The following is a 17,891-nucleotide window of genomic DNA, read 5'->3' as shown; positions in this document are numbered from 1 at the left end:
GAGGATGGGCAATTAAGTTTTCCATGTGCTGCTCAGCACAACCTGGGCTGGAGAAAAACCATGTGTTCCCTGAAGTGCAGGCCGGGGATGCTGGGGTAGGGGGGGAGGGGGATGGGAAGCAGGTTGGAATTCTGGGGCCAGGCCGCATGAGAACTGGAAAAGTGAAAGAGAGCAGACGAGGCAGTCAGGGCCTGGAAGTGAAGCTGCCACCGCTGCCCCAGAATAGAGGAACAAAGCCGGGTCACCCCCCGGATCGTGGGGCAGCTGGAAAGAATGAAGCCATCAGATGTAGCAGCTCCACTTGCTCATCGGTGGAAAGGGGACAAAGGCAAATGAAAAGGCTGGAGAGATGAACCAGAAGAAAAACAGGAGAGGAAAGTGACAGGAACTGGCTCTTTCTCCTCTTGCACAGTTCCTCAAAGCGTCCCCTGAGGGGGAAGGGAAGCACGTGCATTTGTGGGTTTGGGCACCAGGAGGGACAACCAACTGTCCAAAGCCACTGAGTCAGAGACAGGAGAGGGCCATCAGGGATCTCAAGGTCCCTCAGATGGGTCCCACTTCCCTCTCTTCTGACTGCACTCAGGTAACAACTACCCCATCATGGATTTAGGAAGGTGAAAGGGATTCCTAAGGACAGCTGACCTCCCCTCGTAGCCCAACCCCTCCACTCTCTGGGTATGGAAACACAGGCCATGGCTGGAGGGCAGGGGCTGTCCCAAGACACAGCACCAAGGCTGTTCCACAAACAGAAGGCAAGTCGGGACTTCCCTGGGGGTCCAGTGGCTAAGACTCGGAGCCCCCAGTGCAGAGAGCCAGGGTTCGACTAGATTCCATATGCTGCAACTAAGAGTTCACATGAAATGAAGTGAAGTGAAAGTCGCTCACTTGTGTCCGACTCTTTGCAACCCCATGGACTATACATACATAGAATTCTCCAGGCCAGAATACTGGAGTGGATAGCCTTTCCTTTCTCCAGGGGATCTTCCCAAGCCAGGGATCAAACCCAGGTCTACTGCATTGCAGGCAGATTCTTTACCAGCTGAGCCACCAGGGAAGCCCAAGAGTTCTCATGCCAAAACTAAAGATCTTGCATGCCACGACTAAGATCCAGCACAGCCAAATAAATAAATGTTTCTAAAAAAATAAAAAGAAGAAGCAGGTCTCTAGCTCCCACCCCAGGGATACTGACAGTGACCCTCTTGCTTCTAAACCTGGAGCAGGAGCCCTAGCCCTCTGTGGTGGGCCTTTGCTGCTCCAAGCGCAAGTACAGAAGGAGGGGGTTCTCCCAGGACCCCTGGGGAAACACTTCTGCTGAGTGTGCCCAAGGACAAGGAGGTGGGAGAGAAGTGGGGAGGGCTCCCTACAGAGGGGTGACTTTGGAGAGAAAGTGAGCTCAGGGAGCCAGCAGAAGAGAGGAGGAACATGGAGAGAGTCAGGAGGGGAGGTAGGGGTCCGGGGCAGACTTCACAGGGCCTCACCCCCTCTTTGGAGAGGCGAGGTGACTCCAAGGTCTGCTCCTGAGCCCCAGGGAATCTGCCCCTTCCATGAGGCTCACCTACTTACCCACAGCATCACACCCATGAAGTTGAGCTCAAACCAAGGCAGCCCCCTCGCTCTCCCTCCCCCTAAATACCTCATCTATTGGACTTTAAAATGATTTTTTGATTGTGTGATCTTGGTGGTCAATCTATCTTTACGCAATCTTAGTTTCTGGTGGCTCAGTGGTAAAGAATCTGCCTGCCAAGCAGAAGACGTTGGTTCGATCCCTGGTTTGGGAAGATCCCCTGGAGAAGAAAATGACAACCCACTCCAGTATTCTTGCCTGGAAAATCCCATGGACAGAGGAGGCTGGCAGGCTACAGTCCGTGGGATCTCAAAAGAGTTGGGCATGACTTAGCGACTACACAACATCAAACGTACTTTATGGCTCTAAAAACCCTAACCCCTTCCTTTCCTGCCTCATGGTTCCTCCACGATATGAAGCGGACGCTCAGGGGCTGGGAGACTGGACAGGCAGCAGGTGATGCTGAGGGGTCAGTCCCCCAGGAGGAGATGGCCCCAGCACTGACACAGCCCTCTTCCAGTTTCACTCTCTTGCCTTTTGGTCTCCCTGGACTACTTCTGTGCTAGCCCCACCCCCAGCCCCATCCTCATCCCCAGTGCCTGTGGGAGGAGCACCCTGGCTCAGTAAGTGGCAGAATAACTGGAGAGGAAGCAGGTTATTGGCTAAGGATCATGGGGCGCCTGGCTCTTTTGACCAATCAGGAAGCCCCTAGGACTGGAGCCAGGACTTCTGGGAATCCACCCAGATTTCAGAGGTCCTGTCTTGCCCTGTGTCCTTCCCTAGCTGAGGTCCCAGGCCATCCAGGAGATCCTGGAGTGTAGGGTGGGCTAGGAGGGCGGGGCAGAGCCCGGAGGCGGGCACTCACTCGAGCACATCGCGGTTGAACTGCTTCTTGCTGTTGCCCAGGAACTCCCCGATCATCTGGCGGCTCAGGCCCTTACGCTGGAGCAGGAAATGGGCCACTCCAATGGGAGTGTCGGGGATGAAGCCTCGAGAGATCAAGAACTGGATGCCCTTGTCTGGGTTTCTGGGGTGGGGTGGGGAAAAGAAGTAGAGAGTGAGGCAAGACAATCCGTGACTCCTTTCCTCCCTTTCTTCCAGCCCAGGGAACCCACAGAAGTGCCCGGAGGTCCCCAGGTGGAATTCCCAGGAAATGCCACTATTCCTTCTGCTGCAGAGGGCCTCCCTTTCTGAAGGCTCTCTTCGCGCATGCTTCTGAACTCCCCACCCAGGACAGACGATGGTGCGGGGCTGGGGAGGGCTGGTCAAAGTGGGCTCCAGAGCAGGTGGAGGGGCATCCTTTCTGTCTTCAAGCCTCAGTCCCACTGGATCCGATCTTCAGGCCCCCAAGCCCTCCTCCCACCTGTATCCTGCTTTCTCTACTCAGGATCCATGCTGGAACCGGGAGGAGGGTGGACTGGGACACGGAGGTGGGATCTCTTACCACATCCCTCTTCCCTGTGCATTGTAGACACAAGAAAGACCCTGCTCCCCAGGGATTACTTTCCCAGGCTGGAGTCTCTGTTCGTGGGTGTGGGTGTGGGTGTGGGTGTGGATGCTGGAATTTAAGGTAAATGTGCTCCCAGCCTGGTTTGCAAATCCCTGCTGCTCCCTGAGCTGGGTCTTACGGGTCCAGGAGAAGATAAGGACAGAAATAGAGGGTAAGCCTTTAGACCCGTTTATAGCAGGCTGACATTTTCAGGACAACCAAGCATGTGACTGTTTTTCTAGCAACTCACGTTTATTGAATTTTACAAAAGTATCAGCCCACGACATACTGAGTAAAAACCCAAGCTGATCCTTCAGTACACATCATTTGAGAAGCACTGCCTAGCTGGGTCCAGGCATCTGTGTGGGCCTGGGAAGGCAGGGCTGAGGCTACCCTCATCCCGGTGGCTTCCTGATATAGAAGAAAGAGCACTGGGCTGGGAATCAAGCAGATATGACTTCACCCAGCTATTCCACTTACTAGCAGCTTCACAGCGCTCAGCTCACCTCACTGTGCGAGCCCTATTCCTGTTCTATAAAATGGCATAATAATGCTCTGTCTAAAAATTTTAAGTTTGCAAACGTTTTATCTCAGGCAGGCTACTGAATATAAGCTTGAGGCCAGAGGATGTGTGTTGCTCATCTATGTGGTTTCTGGACTGAGCACTCCAAAAATCGTCGCGGAATGAGTAAACGAACACACAGGTGAATGGTTTCTGCTTAGTCCTCACTGATTAGTGGGAGAGATGCTGTGTTTTCTGGTTCAGGTCTATGAAGGAAGGAGTGAGTGAGGGTGGAGATGCGTAGGTATACTTGAAATCTCCCTAGGACGGGTGTGTGCATTTCCTCTGCTTGCCACCAGCTGTATACCTCTTGGTACCAAGGAAAGTCTGGCTGGAGGCTCTGAGCTACCGCGGTCATTCATCTCTGTGTCCACACCCCTGCTCTCTTCTGCTCCACTTCCACTTGCCTCACACTCCCCGCCTGGTCCCCACCACCCCTCTCCTGTTCCTTGCACTAGGTCTCTGCTCCCCTGACCTTTCCTCTTTTCATCACTGTCTATCTTCTCCCATCATCAACCCCATGGGGCTGATGTTCCCCGTTTTCCCCAACTTCATGTCCCACCTGAGGGATTCGTGCTCCATCCTTGCATTATTTACCTAATGCTGCATTTTCTTGTAAATATCTCACTTTTCAAAGCCTTGCTTCTTCCAGCAGTACTAGTGGTTAAAGCATAGGTTTGAGGTGTTTTAGCCCTAGTTCTTAAAGTAAATTCATACCAATTAAAAATAAAATGTGTGTCCCCACACAGTATCTCAAGGAGCAGGTGTGGTCCCCAGGCCCCCAGGGGAGGCCCCTGGGTCCATGCGGTCCATTCCCAGGAACCTTGCTCATCGGTAAGTGCAGCTGCCCCCTTTCCCCCCTCCATCCCCCACCCCGACTTACATGTTGAAGAGGTTGAGGCCAATGCGGTACAGCCGCTTGCGCAGGGTGTCGGTGGACAGCGTGGGTGACTTGCAGCTCGCGGGGTTCTCGCAGTGGTAGCGTGGCAAGCTCAGGATCATGGCCTGCAGGGCCTCCTTGGAGGCCGAGGCCGACGCTTCAGAGCCCGACTTGGCTGATTTGGTGGACGTGCTGCTGCTGCTCAGCTGCTCCGAGTTGTCCCCGGCCTCGAGTTCGGCCTCGGTCCCTTTCGCCGCCTCCTCGGTCTCCTCCTCTTCTTCCTCCTCCACCGCTGGCCCCGCGGCCATCGGCGAGCTGGCGCGCAGGGCCCCGCCGGCCTCCACCTCTGCGCTCGGGTCCTCAGCGGGCGCGATCCCCTGGCCGGCACTGGGGGCCTCGGGGCCCTCCGGGGCCTCCTGTGCTCTGGCCTGGCCCTCCTCAGCCTTAACCACCGCGGAATCTGCGGGGACAGGGGCCGTCTGCGCACCCAGGCAGTTGGCCACCGACAGGGCCGTGGAGGAGGAGACAGAGATGTTCTGGCTGGCGATCTGCACTGTGACGTCCCGGAAGGCCATCATGAGGGTGCTGCCGCGGCCCTGGGGCGGACTGGGGGGCTCAGTGGGCTCAGCCCCGGCCCCCGGGGAGGCGCCCTCGGGCTCCCGCGCCTCGCCCTCCAGGCCCGGCGGTCCCGCGCCCGCGCGCAGCGCCCGGTGGATCTGGTAAGCGCCGCTCTCCTGCAGGGAGCACATGGTCTTGAGGCTCCAGGTGCTGAGGGCGTCGTCGATGGACTTGGCCAGGGATTGCACCTGCTCGGTGAAAGAGTCCTCCAGCTCGGTGAGCGTGCCCGCAAAGGTGGGCGGCAGGGAGGGCGAGCGCACCAGTGGCAGCCCCGCGAGGCCGCAGCCCTCCAGGAGCGCCCTCTCGGCCGCCAAGCTCTCCGCCGTGGGCGCGCGCGCCTTGCGCAGGGAGATGCGCCGCGGCAGGCGGCTCTCCAGGAGAGAGTTGCGGATCTTCTCGAAGTTCTTGCTGAGCTGGTACTGGCGGAAGGCGGTTTGGATGGTGCAAGCGGCGCGCCGGGACACCAGGTGGCCCCCGTATTTGTGTTCTAGCATTTCAATCTGCAGTGAGGACAGAGAGGCATGGGAGCTCAGTTAGGGAAGGGATGTGACAACGCTTTCAGAGACCAGGGCAGGGGGTGACCCGGCTGACCCTTGGCGGGGGCCTGGGACAGCACAACTAGGCCGGCACTGACGGGCCAAAGTCTGAAAACTCTGCGATGGCCTCAAATGCCAGGTTGCTGCCAAGACTCCTAAAGGTGTGGCCTGGAGGTTTGGATTCTGGGGTTGGGGATACCCACCCAAGGGTGGGGCAGTTGCCAATGGTAGTAGGTGATTTTCATATATGGAAGTATTTATTTCTGAAATGCGTGGTATCTTGAATTTGTATTAAAATATTTCATCAAAAAAGTAGAAGGGTTAGAGGAAACAATATTAATTGAAACTGGGTGATGGTTAAATGGGAATTTATTATGCTATTCTTTCTACTTTTGTATATATTTTAAATAATAGAAAAATGAAGATTAAATAGAAAGAGTAAAAAACATTGCTGCTACTCCTGTTCACCTGCTTTCTTTCTTGGTATTCATGTCACGAATTGGGGTCGTTTCCTGTTTCTGGGAGCCACATAAGAGTTGGGTTTGGGGTTTGATTATCTCTGTGTTCCCAGTACCAAGCCCAAGGGCTGGCACGTGATAGAGCTCAGTAAATGTGAATTTAGTAAAAAGACAGATGGGTGATGGATGGATATTTCAACAGTGGGAGATCCTCCAGCTACCATGTTCTTCAATTCAACTCACCTCTGTTCCCAACAATGGGAACTGTTCCGATCAGGGCAGGGCTTGGTGGGGCTGATGGGGAGGTGGGGTAGGGGGTGCTGCCTCATTTGGGTGGATCCGAACCCAGGAAAACTTCAGGCACTGGCCAATCTGTCCTTCCTCCTCTCCCCTCAGCTCTCTCCCCACTCTGTGGTCTTTTCTCTCCTTGGGTGGCTAAGCACTCACTTTTTCTCCCTTATCAAAAATCTCTCCGGGGAAAGGACTAAAAAAACATTCTCTCTGAGGTGTGAATGACCAAGAGGGGTTAGCAGTGGTTCTTCCTGGACACTTTTTGCATTTAAACAACACACAAAGACCAGACGAAGGGGCGGGCAAAATGGCAGCACTGTGGTGGGTTCCATCGGTCCTTAGGGAAGCTTAGGACGTGAGAAAGTGTTCCTGGGCTCTGAAACTGTGTCCTGCTGCTAGTCACGCACCGTACACTCCACTTACAGAGTGACATTCCTGAACTGAGAATCACGACTGGTGGCTGGGATCGACAGCTCAAGGCAAGACCATTAGCCCTTCAACCTCCCCCAGGATCACAGAGGAGTGCGGTACGGACAGAAAGGCCAAACTCCATCCCCTAGGACATGGAACCCTTCGACCTGCTTCCTAATCTCACCATAATGTTCCTCTCTCAGGCTGACGATCTCACCATCTCTTGCCTTCTTTGTAAGCTTTCTTCATCCACTAGTCCCTTCTACTTGCATTTCCAGCCTCCAGCCCAGTGCTGGGCCCTTTCCACCAGCCTACAGACCCTCCTAAGTCTCCCAGACTGGATCATGTCTCTGCTTGACTCCCCTGTTCGGGGGCACTAGCCCACTCTCTATTTTCTACTAAACCTACAGGCAGACTCCTCTACCTCCTGTGCCTCAATCTGCGAGCGAATGCCGAACCACCGGCCAGCCCCATGTGCCCCAACTCCTTGCAGCTGCCTCTTGCTCCCACCAGACTTCTGACTCTCCAAAGGATCACCTCAAAATGAACTTTAATCACTAAATCCCATGCTCAACTCCCTCGCTCCCCAATTTTCCTGCAGCTTTGATACTTTATCCTTGAAACTCTGTCCTCAGCCTTCACGACCCAGTCTATCTTGGTTTTCCTGTCTCCGTACAACTCCTGGATCCTATATTCTGACCACAGGGTCTCTAACCATGCTAGTGACGAGTCATTGGGTGCCCTCTTCCATTCTCCAGGCACATCTTCATGATTTTCCTATGCTGGACATCTTCCTGACTTCCATGTGGGAAGTCTTTAGAGCAGCCTTGTTAGCTGATAATTAACAGCTAATGAAGAGGGAACTGTCTAGGGAACAGCCTTCATGGCAACTCTATATAGATATCTCTGGGGCTAATATCCTCTCACCTCTTGTTTGAGAACCTTGTCTTCTTCCATCGTAACTTCACTGCACTGTGATAGGTGAACAAGCCAGCCCAGGAAACACCCAGCCCAGATCCACCTCTTCCCTGCTGGCTGACCTTGGACATGTTTCTTAACATCTCTGAATCTGTTTTCTTGTCTGTTAAATGAAGATAATCCTGCCGACTCTGTGATTTCATTCTGTGGTGAGAATTCTTATTTCACAAGGTACTTGACACACAGTAGGTCAAAGCTCAATAAGTGGTAGCAATTTGATGGTGAAGTGTTGATTCCATGACTTTCAAATCTCCATGCCTAGACTCAACTCATGGAGAAGGCAATGGCACCCCACTCCACTACTCTTGCCTGGAAACTCCCATGGACAGAGGAGCCTGGTAGGCTGCAGTCCGTGGGGTCTCGAAGAGTCGGACATGACTGAGTGACTTCACTTTCACTTTTCACTTTCATGCTTTGGAGAAGGAAATGGCAACCCACTCCAGTGTTCTTGCCTGGAGGATCCCAGGGATGGCAGGGCCTGGTGGGCGGCCGTCTATGGGGCCGCATAGAGTTGGACACGACTGAGGCGACTTAGTAGCAGCAGTAGACTCAACTCAAGACCTCCATTTCCAACAGTCCACTGCTCCCTTTCCCTGAAAGGAACCGGCTCTCAGTGATATCCTTAGTCACGTCCAGCACCCCAGCTCCAAGGCTGTCCAGCCTGGGAACCTGGCACTTGTCCCTGGGTCCCCCTTTGCCTTATCCTGTGCATCTGTGAAGCGCAAAGTCCTACAGCACCACCCCTCCATACCTTCTGCCATCACTCTGAACTTTCCACCTGACTGTCCTACGTGGGGCGCTTTGGACTCCCCCCTTGGATACTCTGGCAGCCCCCAGTTGCTTCCCTGCTTCCTCCTCCAGCACCATCCACCTTGCGTTACATCCCCCTGAGCAGTGTACTCAGAGAGCAGGGTAAACACAGGTCTTCCAGTCGCTGGAGATCCTTGCCCTAAATAAATATAAACACCCTGTTCTAGGGTGTCTGGGGCTCAGCAGCCTGGCCCCGCCCACCCCAGCCCCTCCTACTACAGGAGGTCCACTGCTCACATGCCAGCCCCACCTCCTGCCCCTGCCCGCACCCCCACATACTGGGCTTTCCTGCCCCAGCACTTGCTCAGCCTCCCCACCTCCACAGCCCCCTACAACCCCCAACCCCCCACACCCCTCCCCACACTGTCACCCCCTCTTCACCCTCAGCTCCCACCCTCGCCCTCTCCTCCAGGCAAAAAACGTTCGCCCTTTCTTTCAGTGTCCCTCCCCCAGGACGCCTCCCAGTCCCCCAACCAGAACGGGTCTCCCTGCCCTGAGTCCCCTGGAGAAGGTTGCCTCCTGCTTCTCTGACACTCAGTTTCCTCACTAATCTTGGTGGTGCTCGTCTAACTCAGGCTCCCGCCCTCCCCTCCCTCCCCCAGACCCCTCCTAGAGCAGAAACTCCTGGAGGCCCAGATGTGTCCTCATTCTCTCCACTGGTGGCCTCAGCCCAGAGCCTGGCCCGGAGCCACTGCTCGTGCTGGCCTCTGAATTCAGTCCCAGAATCATCACTTTTTGTTCGCATCATGTCATATAGCTGGCTTCCCCTCACCCCAGCCTCATGCCTGCTGCCCACCCCGGCCCCCCACCCCATGCCTGCTGCCCACCCCGGCCCCCCACCCCATGCCTGCTGCCCGCCCCGGCCCCCCGCCCCTACAGGCAGGACACCATTCTCTGTGGCACCGCCATCCTGACCTGTGACTGGGGCTTCATCGGTGTTTGCACCCTGAACTGAACTCAGCCAGGGGAGTGCAGTGCAGGCTGTCTTCTAGATCTGGGCTCGGAGCCAAAGTCTGCACCACTGCAGCCCCTGCCCCGTGTGTGTTCCCCTCCCCCATACCCACAGGCCTGGGGGACACTCCAGTGCCCCTCGACAGCAGCAGCGCCCCAGCCAGGCCCTCTCACCTGGAGTTTTGGACTGGCTGATGGAGCAGGCCAGGCAGGTTGGTGAACTGGGAGAATAAGGATTGTCCAGGATCCCTTCCAGCCCCAAAACTACAGGATGTGAGTGACTCGTGAGGACCACAGGGGCAGAATGCTAAATCCCAGATCTCAAAAAAACCTGAGATGGAGTCAGGCCCTGAGCCAGGCTTCATGACCCTCTCCATCCCCTTCAGGTCACTGAGCTGGTACCTCCCCTCTTCATCTTCTGAGCATCTTCTCACGCCAGGTGCTGTGTCGGGCACCAGGGATATAATGATGGACATCTTTGCCCTGCCTTCAAGGAGAAGTCAAGTAAACAGGGATGGTGATCCAGGGCTGGAGGGCAATGTCAGGGAGCACCTGGGTGCCATGGGAACACTGAGAAGGGGCCTCCCCCATAGCCTTGGGAGAGCTGCGGTGGAGAAGGAAGGCACAGGGAAGTTCTGAAGGAAGAGAAGGAGTGAGTATGGACCAGTGCAGGAGACGGGGGCCGGGCACAGAAATGCTAGCAATTGAGGCAAAGGGCTATAGGCAGCAACCAAGGCCCAGAGAAGGGAAGGAACTTGTCTAAGGTCACACAGTTCATCTGCAGAAGAGAGATCTGTGGAGTTCCATCTTTTGTAAACATATGCCATGTTTTCAGTCACCCTGCCCAACTCCTCGATCGCTTTTTGCCAGTATTCTTGCCTGGAGAATCCCACAGACAGAGGAGCCTGGAGGGCTACAGTCCATGGGGTCACAAAGAGCCAGACACAACTGAGCGACTAACACTCCCACCCCTAGCCTGTGCTTGGCCTGGAGGGTTCCCTGGGCCAGAGGAGGGGGGCTATTCCCCAGGACAGGAGGACCTGGCTGCACCCCTACCAGCCCTCATCTTTCCTGCCCACTTCTGCCCTCCTGACACGCAAGCCCATCTACTAGAACTACACCCACGTGAAAAAGGTCCACGGTGCCTGTTAGAACCCCGCACGACTCTCCATAGCCCCTAGTCAGTGAGAATTAAACTAATTCCCTGCCCAGGCCAAGGCACGAGTTTCTTTTGGTGTTACTAACAGGCCACTGCTTCAGTTGAATGGTAATCTCTTCGGAGAGCAGGGAGGGACCATGTTTTTTCTTTTGGGTATCCCACTTCCTCATTGCTTTGCTCATCAGAGTTATTTAAAAATATTCACTCGATGAACTCTTACTCTGTCCAAGACCCTCTGCTGGATGCCGGGCGATGGGTGCACAGATGAACAGGAGATGGTCTCTGTCCTCAGGGAACGGAGAGGACGCTCTCATATGGCCAGCTGACCATCCCATCACACCGTGCCGCTCCAGACAGGCTGCCTCCCGGCCCCTGCTTGGGGATTCCTTACCCCAGAAGCAGGACCTGCTACATTTTCAGCAGCTCTTATTGTTAGTTAAACTTAAAAAAAAAAAAAAAAAGGCAATAAAAAAGAAAACCTTCCTCTCCTATAAGTTTATGCACTAGTACCACTATTTTTATTTTATTTTTGGTCCTTGCATGTGGGATCACAGTTCCCTGGGGATCAAACCCATGCCCCCTGCATTGGAAGCAGGGAGTCTTAAAGGCTGGACTGCCAGGCAAGTACCACTATTTTTACCTGGAATAATAGAAAATAATCTGATCTAGCTAATTCACATTCAGCTCTTCCATGTTTAAAACTCGTCTTCATGTCTACAACTTCCCCATATGACCCTGTGAATGGGTGCGTGCTAAGTCACTTCAGTCATGTCCGACTCTTTGAGACTGTAGCCCCATGGACTGTAGCCCCCAGGTCCTCTGTCCTTCGGATTCTCCAGGCAAGAATACTGGAGTGAGTTGCCATGTCTTTCTCCATCATATGACCCCAGCCAATCTATTTTCTTTTTTAGAAGAACCTCAGAACCTCAGGGTTCTCTTTGTTGCCTCTTAGAAGAAGCCTTGGAACCAGACAGCCTGACCAGTACCCAGTGGGGCCCCAGGCAGCTGCCTCCTTTCTGTTGTTCAGTTGCTCAGTCGTGTCTGACTCAGCGACCACATGGACTGCAGCACACCAGGCTCCTCTCACTGGGGGTTTTATCTACATGTCTGTGAAGGCCTCTGGGCCCACTTCTCTGGCAGCGGCTTCACTGGCTGTTGATTTATCTTGAGCTTGTAGTCAGCTCAAGCCCTAAGGCCTCTCGCCCAGGACCAAGCCTTCTCATTTTGTAACAGTGCTGTGGAATTTTCAAAGCTAAGAATAGAACTTGAGATTTTTCCCTCTTTCACTTTACATTTTCCATTTAACCACATTTCTGTCCTAATTAGATTTTTTTTTAATCTGGGATTCTGTTATCAAGGTATTAGGTGTCCCCTTTCGGCTTTGCATCAGTCCCTTTTCAGAATGGTTGAACAGGGCAGTCCCTACTCAATCACCTTGGAATTGGTGCTGATTAAAAAAACCATTGTTTTCTATAATTCCATTTGAGAACAACCCACCTGACTATATTGTCAACTAACCCACTTCCTATCCCGTCCACATAGATATCACAGGAGATTTTGTCAAATACCTTACTAAAAGCCCTGTGGTGCATCGTGGGCAGCTGGCCCCTGACCCAGGGTAACAGCTTGGCATCCGTGCTCAAAGGAAGGGATGTGTCTGGCGGGGCTCAGCTGGGCTCAACCCAGTCTTAGTGACTTCTCTACTAGCTTCTCTTCCTAATCCGTCCATCAGGTTAAGGAATGGTTCTTTAGAACCTACACATTTTAGAGCTAGAAGGGACATCAGTGATGATTCAAGGTGTAATTCCCAGTTTTGCTGATGAGGAAACCAACACCCAGAGTGCTTAATTGGTGTTTCCCAAAGTCACAGAGGAACTGGAGCAAGGACCCACAGTGAATCCCACACGTGTGGCTCCAAGCTCAATGCTCTTCCTCAAAAACGCTAAGTCATAAAGTCTGTGTCTAAGCATGTTCACACACACACACACACACACATATCTCCTTTCAGGTCTCTTAATTTTCCACCAAAACAACTGTGCCATTGTCATTTGGGGGGTGTCGACGGGGACACTATTTTTCTTGCTGCTTCACAGAACGGAAGATGGAGACCCAGAACCCCTCAGTGAAGTTTGTTTTCCAACAGGGGGCTTTCGTTGTTCAGTGGCTAAGTCCTGTCCGACTCTGCGATCCCACAAACTGCAGCACGCCAGGCAGCCCTGGTCCTTCACGTGGACTCTCCCAATCTGGGCTAATCCCGGGAATCTTTAGTCTACCTGGAGGACACCACTGTCTTCAAACCTCTTTGGAGCCTGTGTGTGCCTGAGCAGGGCGCTCACCCCTTGAGTGGGCAGGTAGGCTGGGCATCTCTTTGGAGCAGGATTGGAGGTGGGGGCTTCACCTGCCTGGAAGTATGTGGGCCACTGGGCTTTCTGCAGTGGTAAGAGGGGCAGAGCCCTGGACACACTGCCTGTGGGCTTGGCACTGCACGGGTGACCCCTGCCGCTGGCAAGGCTGGCTGCAGGAAGAGCTGGCTGTAGGGAAGGGAGTTACCCCTTTCAGCTGGGAGAACTAGCGGCCAAGAGGTGGGCTTGCCCCACAGGCGGCCCAGACAGGGACATCCCTGGGACCCTGGATAGCGCCCGAGTCAGGGCCCTTCACCACCCTTCCCGCCCGCCTCGGAGGCCCTGGGTACCTGTTTATTCTTTAGGTCAAGGGAGATTTCGTAATCGGAGGCGGCAGGGGCGCGGGAGCAGAGCGCCGTCGCCAGGGCAGGCTGCTGCCGGCCAGGGGAGGCCGCGCGGTGGGGGCCGGCCCTCGGGGAGGCGCCCCCCGCCCCCGGCCGCTCCTCCTCCTCCTGCAGCTGCTGGGCTTGAGCCTTCGGGGCATGGGCACTGGGTCTGCCGGCCGCCGCCGCCGCCACGGAGTCCTCCGTGCCCCCACCGGCCTGGGCGCAGGCGCCGTCACTGCGAACGAAAGGCAACGGAGCTCGGTTGGGGGGGGCGGGGTGCGTGTGGGTACGGGGAGGGGGCTGGGGCCCTTGGGCAGCTATGGGCCTGTGGAGGGGCTGGTGGGGGCCTCCTGCTGTCTTCATTAGGGTGGGGCTATCTTGGTGTGCAAGAACTCCAGGCCAGGAGGAAAGCCTGAGCTTGGGGAGGGTCCCCGAGGGGCAGAGGGAGGGGCTCAGGAACTTGCTTAGACGTAATATGTGTGCCGTGTTGTGCTTAGTCGCTCAGTCATGTCCGACTCTTTGTGACCCACGGACCGTACTGGCCAGGCTCCTCTGTCCTTGGGGATTCTCTAGGCAAGAAGACTGGAGTAGGTTGCCATGCCCTCCTCCAGGGGATCTTCCCAACCCAGGGATCGAACCCAGGTCTCCCGCATTGCAGGCAGATTCTTTACTGTCTGAGCCACCAGAGAAGCCCTAGGGGTAGACTACCCGGGTTCCGATCTGGGTCCTGTCTCTTATTAGCTGTTACTTAACAGCTAAGCGGGTTACTTAACCTCACTTTTCTCTGTTTCCCCATCTATAAATTGTTGTTCAGTCACTCAGTTGTGTCCCACTCTTTGCGACCCCATGGACTGCAGCCTGCCCAGCTTCCCTGTCCTCCACTATCTCCCGGAGCTTACTCAAACACAAGTCCATTGAGTCTGTGATGCCATCCAACCATCTCATCCTCTGTCATCCCCTTCTCTTGCCTTCCATCTTTCCCAGCATCGAGGTCTTTTCCAATGAGTCTGCTCTTCGCATCAGGTATAAAATGGAAATAATAATAGAACCTACCTCACTGGGATGTTTGGAAGGCTTAAGTAAGTTACAGAGTTCTTAAGGCAGGGTCTGGCTCCTGCTGCCTGCTCAGTGTGTGTTAACTACCATAGTTATCAGTGGTCTGCTTACTGGCCAGTGGCTTAAGTAGCTGAGAGGAAGCTGACCCCCACTGAACCAGGTCCGTCTTTTAGATGGCCGATGTGAGGCTGGGGGAGGAGTTGACGCTTCTAGATGAAGTCGCTGCCCCTCCCCAGCCCCTCTCTCTCTGGTGGAACCAGGGACAGGAGCCACAGCTGCTGCCCACATGCCCGCCTCTGAGATGACACTCAGGCTGCTCCCCTCCCCGGCCAGCCTCCAAATTCTGCCCCTTCCCCAGGCCCCGCGCTGAGCCCTCTCCAGCATGAAGCCTTCCTGGTGGTTCCAGCTTCCAGCCTCCATCTGCGAGGACCCCAGAGGGTCACCACCTGCATCACAGAGGAGCATCTTGGCTCACGGTGAGGGCTCCAGTGCAGCCCCCTCCCTTGTGGCTTTGGTCAAGTTGCTTTTTCTCTGAGCCCTGGTTTCCCCATCAGTACATGGGAGGCGCTGGTACCTGCCCTACAGGGTCCCTGGGAGGTGGAAAGGAATCAGCACGTTGAGGGCTTCGTGCAGCACCTGGTACGGACTGAGTGCTCCAGAAATGTTAATTTCTCTTTCCCCATCTCTCCACCCCACCCCCGATTTCCCACAAGCCTGAGGCTTGTACTCTATTTGATCCCCTTCTCCCCAGCTGGTGCTGAGCAAACAATGAGGGCTCCGCAAAAACTTGAAGGATGAATTGAAGAGAACCCAAGACCCCTGACACAGCCTCTGTGGTGGACAGGTACCCTAGGTTATCTAGCCCATCTTTCTCATCTCCCTTTTTCACAGATGAGGAGTGGGGGCCCAGGGAGGTGGGCTGGCTCTGGTTGGAGGGCCAGGCAACCTTGGGATTTATTTCTTCCAAGGCTTTGTCCCTCGTAAGATGCCCCAAATCGTGCCAGAGCAACTGCTTCTGCCTAACTTTAAAGCCTCCTAGTGCTAAAATAACCAAGGGTAAAGAGTCCATCTTCATTCAAGTCCTCCCAGCACTCCCCTGCACCCCACCCCCTCCCTCAAACACAAATAAAGAAGAGTTCACTGGCTTCCCTAGCAACAAGGAGCCTGACTCCTTGCCTCTGCATAATTCTTTGCTTCGTCATTTTTCCTGTGGCCACCAATCAAGCTATATAGTTGGATGAGCTCTAAGTATTGGGTTTTTTCACTGGTATCACCAGGAAGTTCTTTGTAAGGTCTAACTTCAACTTTTCTTGAGATAGAACATGCCCATTCTTCCCGAATGGTCACGTGTGCTGTGCTGTGCTTTGTCGCTCAGTCGTGTCAGACTCTTTGTGACCCCAAGGACTGTAGCCTGCCAGGCTCCTCCGTCCGTGGGATTCTCCAGGCAAGAATACTGGAGTGGGTTGCCATGCCCTCCTCCAGGGGATCTTCCTGACCTAGGAATCAAACCAGGGTCTCCTGCATTGCAGGTGGATTCTTTACCAACTGAGCTACCAGGGAAGCCCCAGGGTCACATGGAAAAGCCCCAGAGTCACCTTCCTCCCTAGCACAACCTGCCTCCAGGGGGCAGAACACACTCTCACTCTGGACTCTGGACTCTGGACTGTCCTTGGTGGTGATGCCCAAGGCTTCTTCACCCCAGGTTTTCAAGATGCATGACATTAGGCCTATAAGCATCCAGGGCCCGAGGCCACCCATGGAGGTTTTTCCACACAGGAGACCATAAGATTTGAGTATGGGATGTGAAAGTCTTTGAGAATTTGGGGAACCAAGCAGCTCCTCAGAGGAACACTCCACGCCCAGAGGACCAGAATGATCTGTGTGTTGAAGCTCTGCACCGCATCAGGGGAGGGTCACTCATGTGGGGCGCTGGCTTGTGCTTAGAGGGCCTCTAGGTGCCCAGTGCACATGCCTGGTCCTGGCACATCTAGGATTCCTCGAGGTTCCAGCAACCACCCAGCTGTCCGTCGTCTCGGCTACCAGAGTTGGCTTCCTAAAGTGCAGATGCTCAAAACCCAGAAGTGACTTTCTGGTACTGCCAGATATAGTTCAAGGGCATTCGTGATTTCACCCAAATCTCCTTGTCCATACCCATCTCTGGGAGTAACCTGGCCACTCTATCTACTGAGTGTTAGTTGCTCAATGTTAGTTTGACTCTTTGCAACCCTATGAATTATAGCCTGCCAGGCTCCTCTGTCTATGAGATTCTCCAGGCAAGAATACTAGAGTGGGTAGCCATTCCCTTCTCCAGGGGATCCTCCCAAACCAGGGATAACCCAGGTCTCCTGCATTGCAGGCAGATTCTTTACCATCTGAGCCACCTGGAAACTTTCCTCAAATCTGCTGTACCCGCTCAGACCACCATGCCTGTACTGTCATTTCCTCCTGCCAAGGTAATGGCACCCCACTCCAGTACCCTTGCCTGGAAAATCCCATGGACAGAGGAGTCTGGTAGGCTGCAGTCCATGGGGTCTCTAAGTCGGACACGACTGAGCAACTTCACTTTCACTTTTCACTTTCATGCATTGGAGAAGGAAATGGCAACCCACTCCAGTGTTCTTGCCTGGAGAATCCCAGGGACAGGGGAGCCTGGTGGGCTGCCGTCTGTGGGGTCACACAGAGTCGGACACGACTGAAGCGACTTAGCAGCAGCAAAATGCCTTATCCTTTCTCTGCCTTGACAGCTCTTTCAGAATTCACTCATTGTTCCAGGAAAAGTCCGCCCTCCAGTGTGCTCCACTGGTTCTTGGCACTTGCCTCTATTTCATAACTGACCACTCTACCTAAATTATTCACTGATGTGTCTCTCTCCTCCACCAGACAGTGCCATGCACAGCTTTTTATCATAGGTGCTTATCACCTAGGCTGGCTTATAAGACATGTTTAGGAAGTGTTAAATGGATAGAGGGATGGAGGGGTGGATGGGTGGATGGATGGATGGAGGGATAAATGGATGGGTGAATGGATAGCATTTAATCTCTCACCCTTTCCCAAGAGCAGAGATACTGTGGTGAGCTTGGTGATACAGCCCCAGACCCTTCTTCAAGGACTGATTTCCTGTCCAGCCCTGGGGCTGCTACTGAAGCTTGCCTTCAGCTGTCAGCTCCCCCAGCTCCTTCTGGGACTGTCTGAGCTGCAATGAGCTCCTGGGCCCAAAGTCATGTTTTCCCCAGGGCAGTCTACATCCAGTGGCCGACAGTGGTTATAAAGGTTCAGTCATGTGATCCAGTCTGGATCTGAGAGGTCATGCTCCCTGCAGAGCTCGCGATGGGATTAGCCCAGGCTCCTAGTGGACGTCTGTCACAGGTTAACCTCTCCCTGCCCCGCGCTACGCTCCTGC

The 17,891-nt window shown here is 54.3% G+C and overlaps 1 protein-coding gene across 7 annotated transcripts in view; it reads right to left on the bottom strand.

Moving 5' to 3' along the window:
- IQSEC3 (IQ motif and Sec7 domain ArfGEF 3) overlaps positions 1-17,891 on the bottom strand; it is a 92,449-nt gene that overhangs the window by 29,077 nt on the left and 45,481 nt on the right. For 6 of the 7 annotated variants that reach the window (XM_086402442.1, XM_086402443.1, XM_086402444.1 and 3 more), the window contains exons 3-5: positions 13,400-13,670; positions 4,499-5,613; positions 2,430-2,591 (exon numbers count right to left, since the gene is read on the bottom strand). In XM_086402442.1, coding sequence (XP_086258568.1) covers positions 2,430-2,591; positions 4,499-5,613; positions 13,400-13,670 — 1,548 coding nt within the window. The remainder of the gene's footprint in view (positions 1-2,429; positions 2,592-4,498; positions 5,614-13,399; positions 13,671-17,891) is intronic. The other variant, XM_086402449.1, reaches the window with a different exon arrangement.

Source organism: Bos grunniens, chromosome 5 (genome assembly GCF_055505025.1).
Source record: "Bos grunniens cultivar Pamir isolate PY7600 chromosome 5, Bosgru_T2T1.0, whole genome shotgun sequence".
In the NCBI taxonomy this organism is placed as follows: domain Eukaryota; kingdom Metazoa; phylum Chordata; class Mammalia; order Artiodactyla; family Bovidae; genus Bos; species Bos grunniens.
The sequence above is the reverse complement of the archived record's forward strand: the minus strand, read 5'-3'. Positions and strand labels throughout refer to the sequence as shown.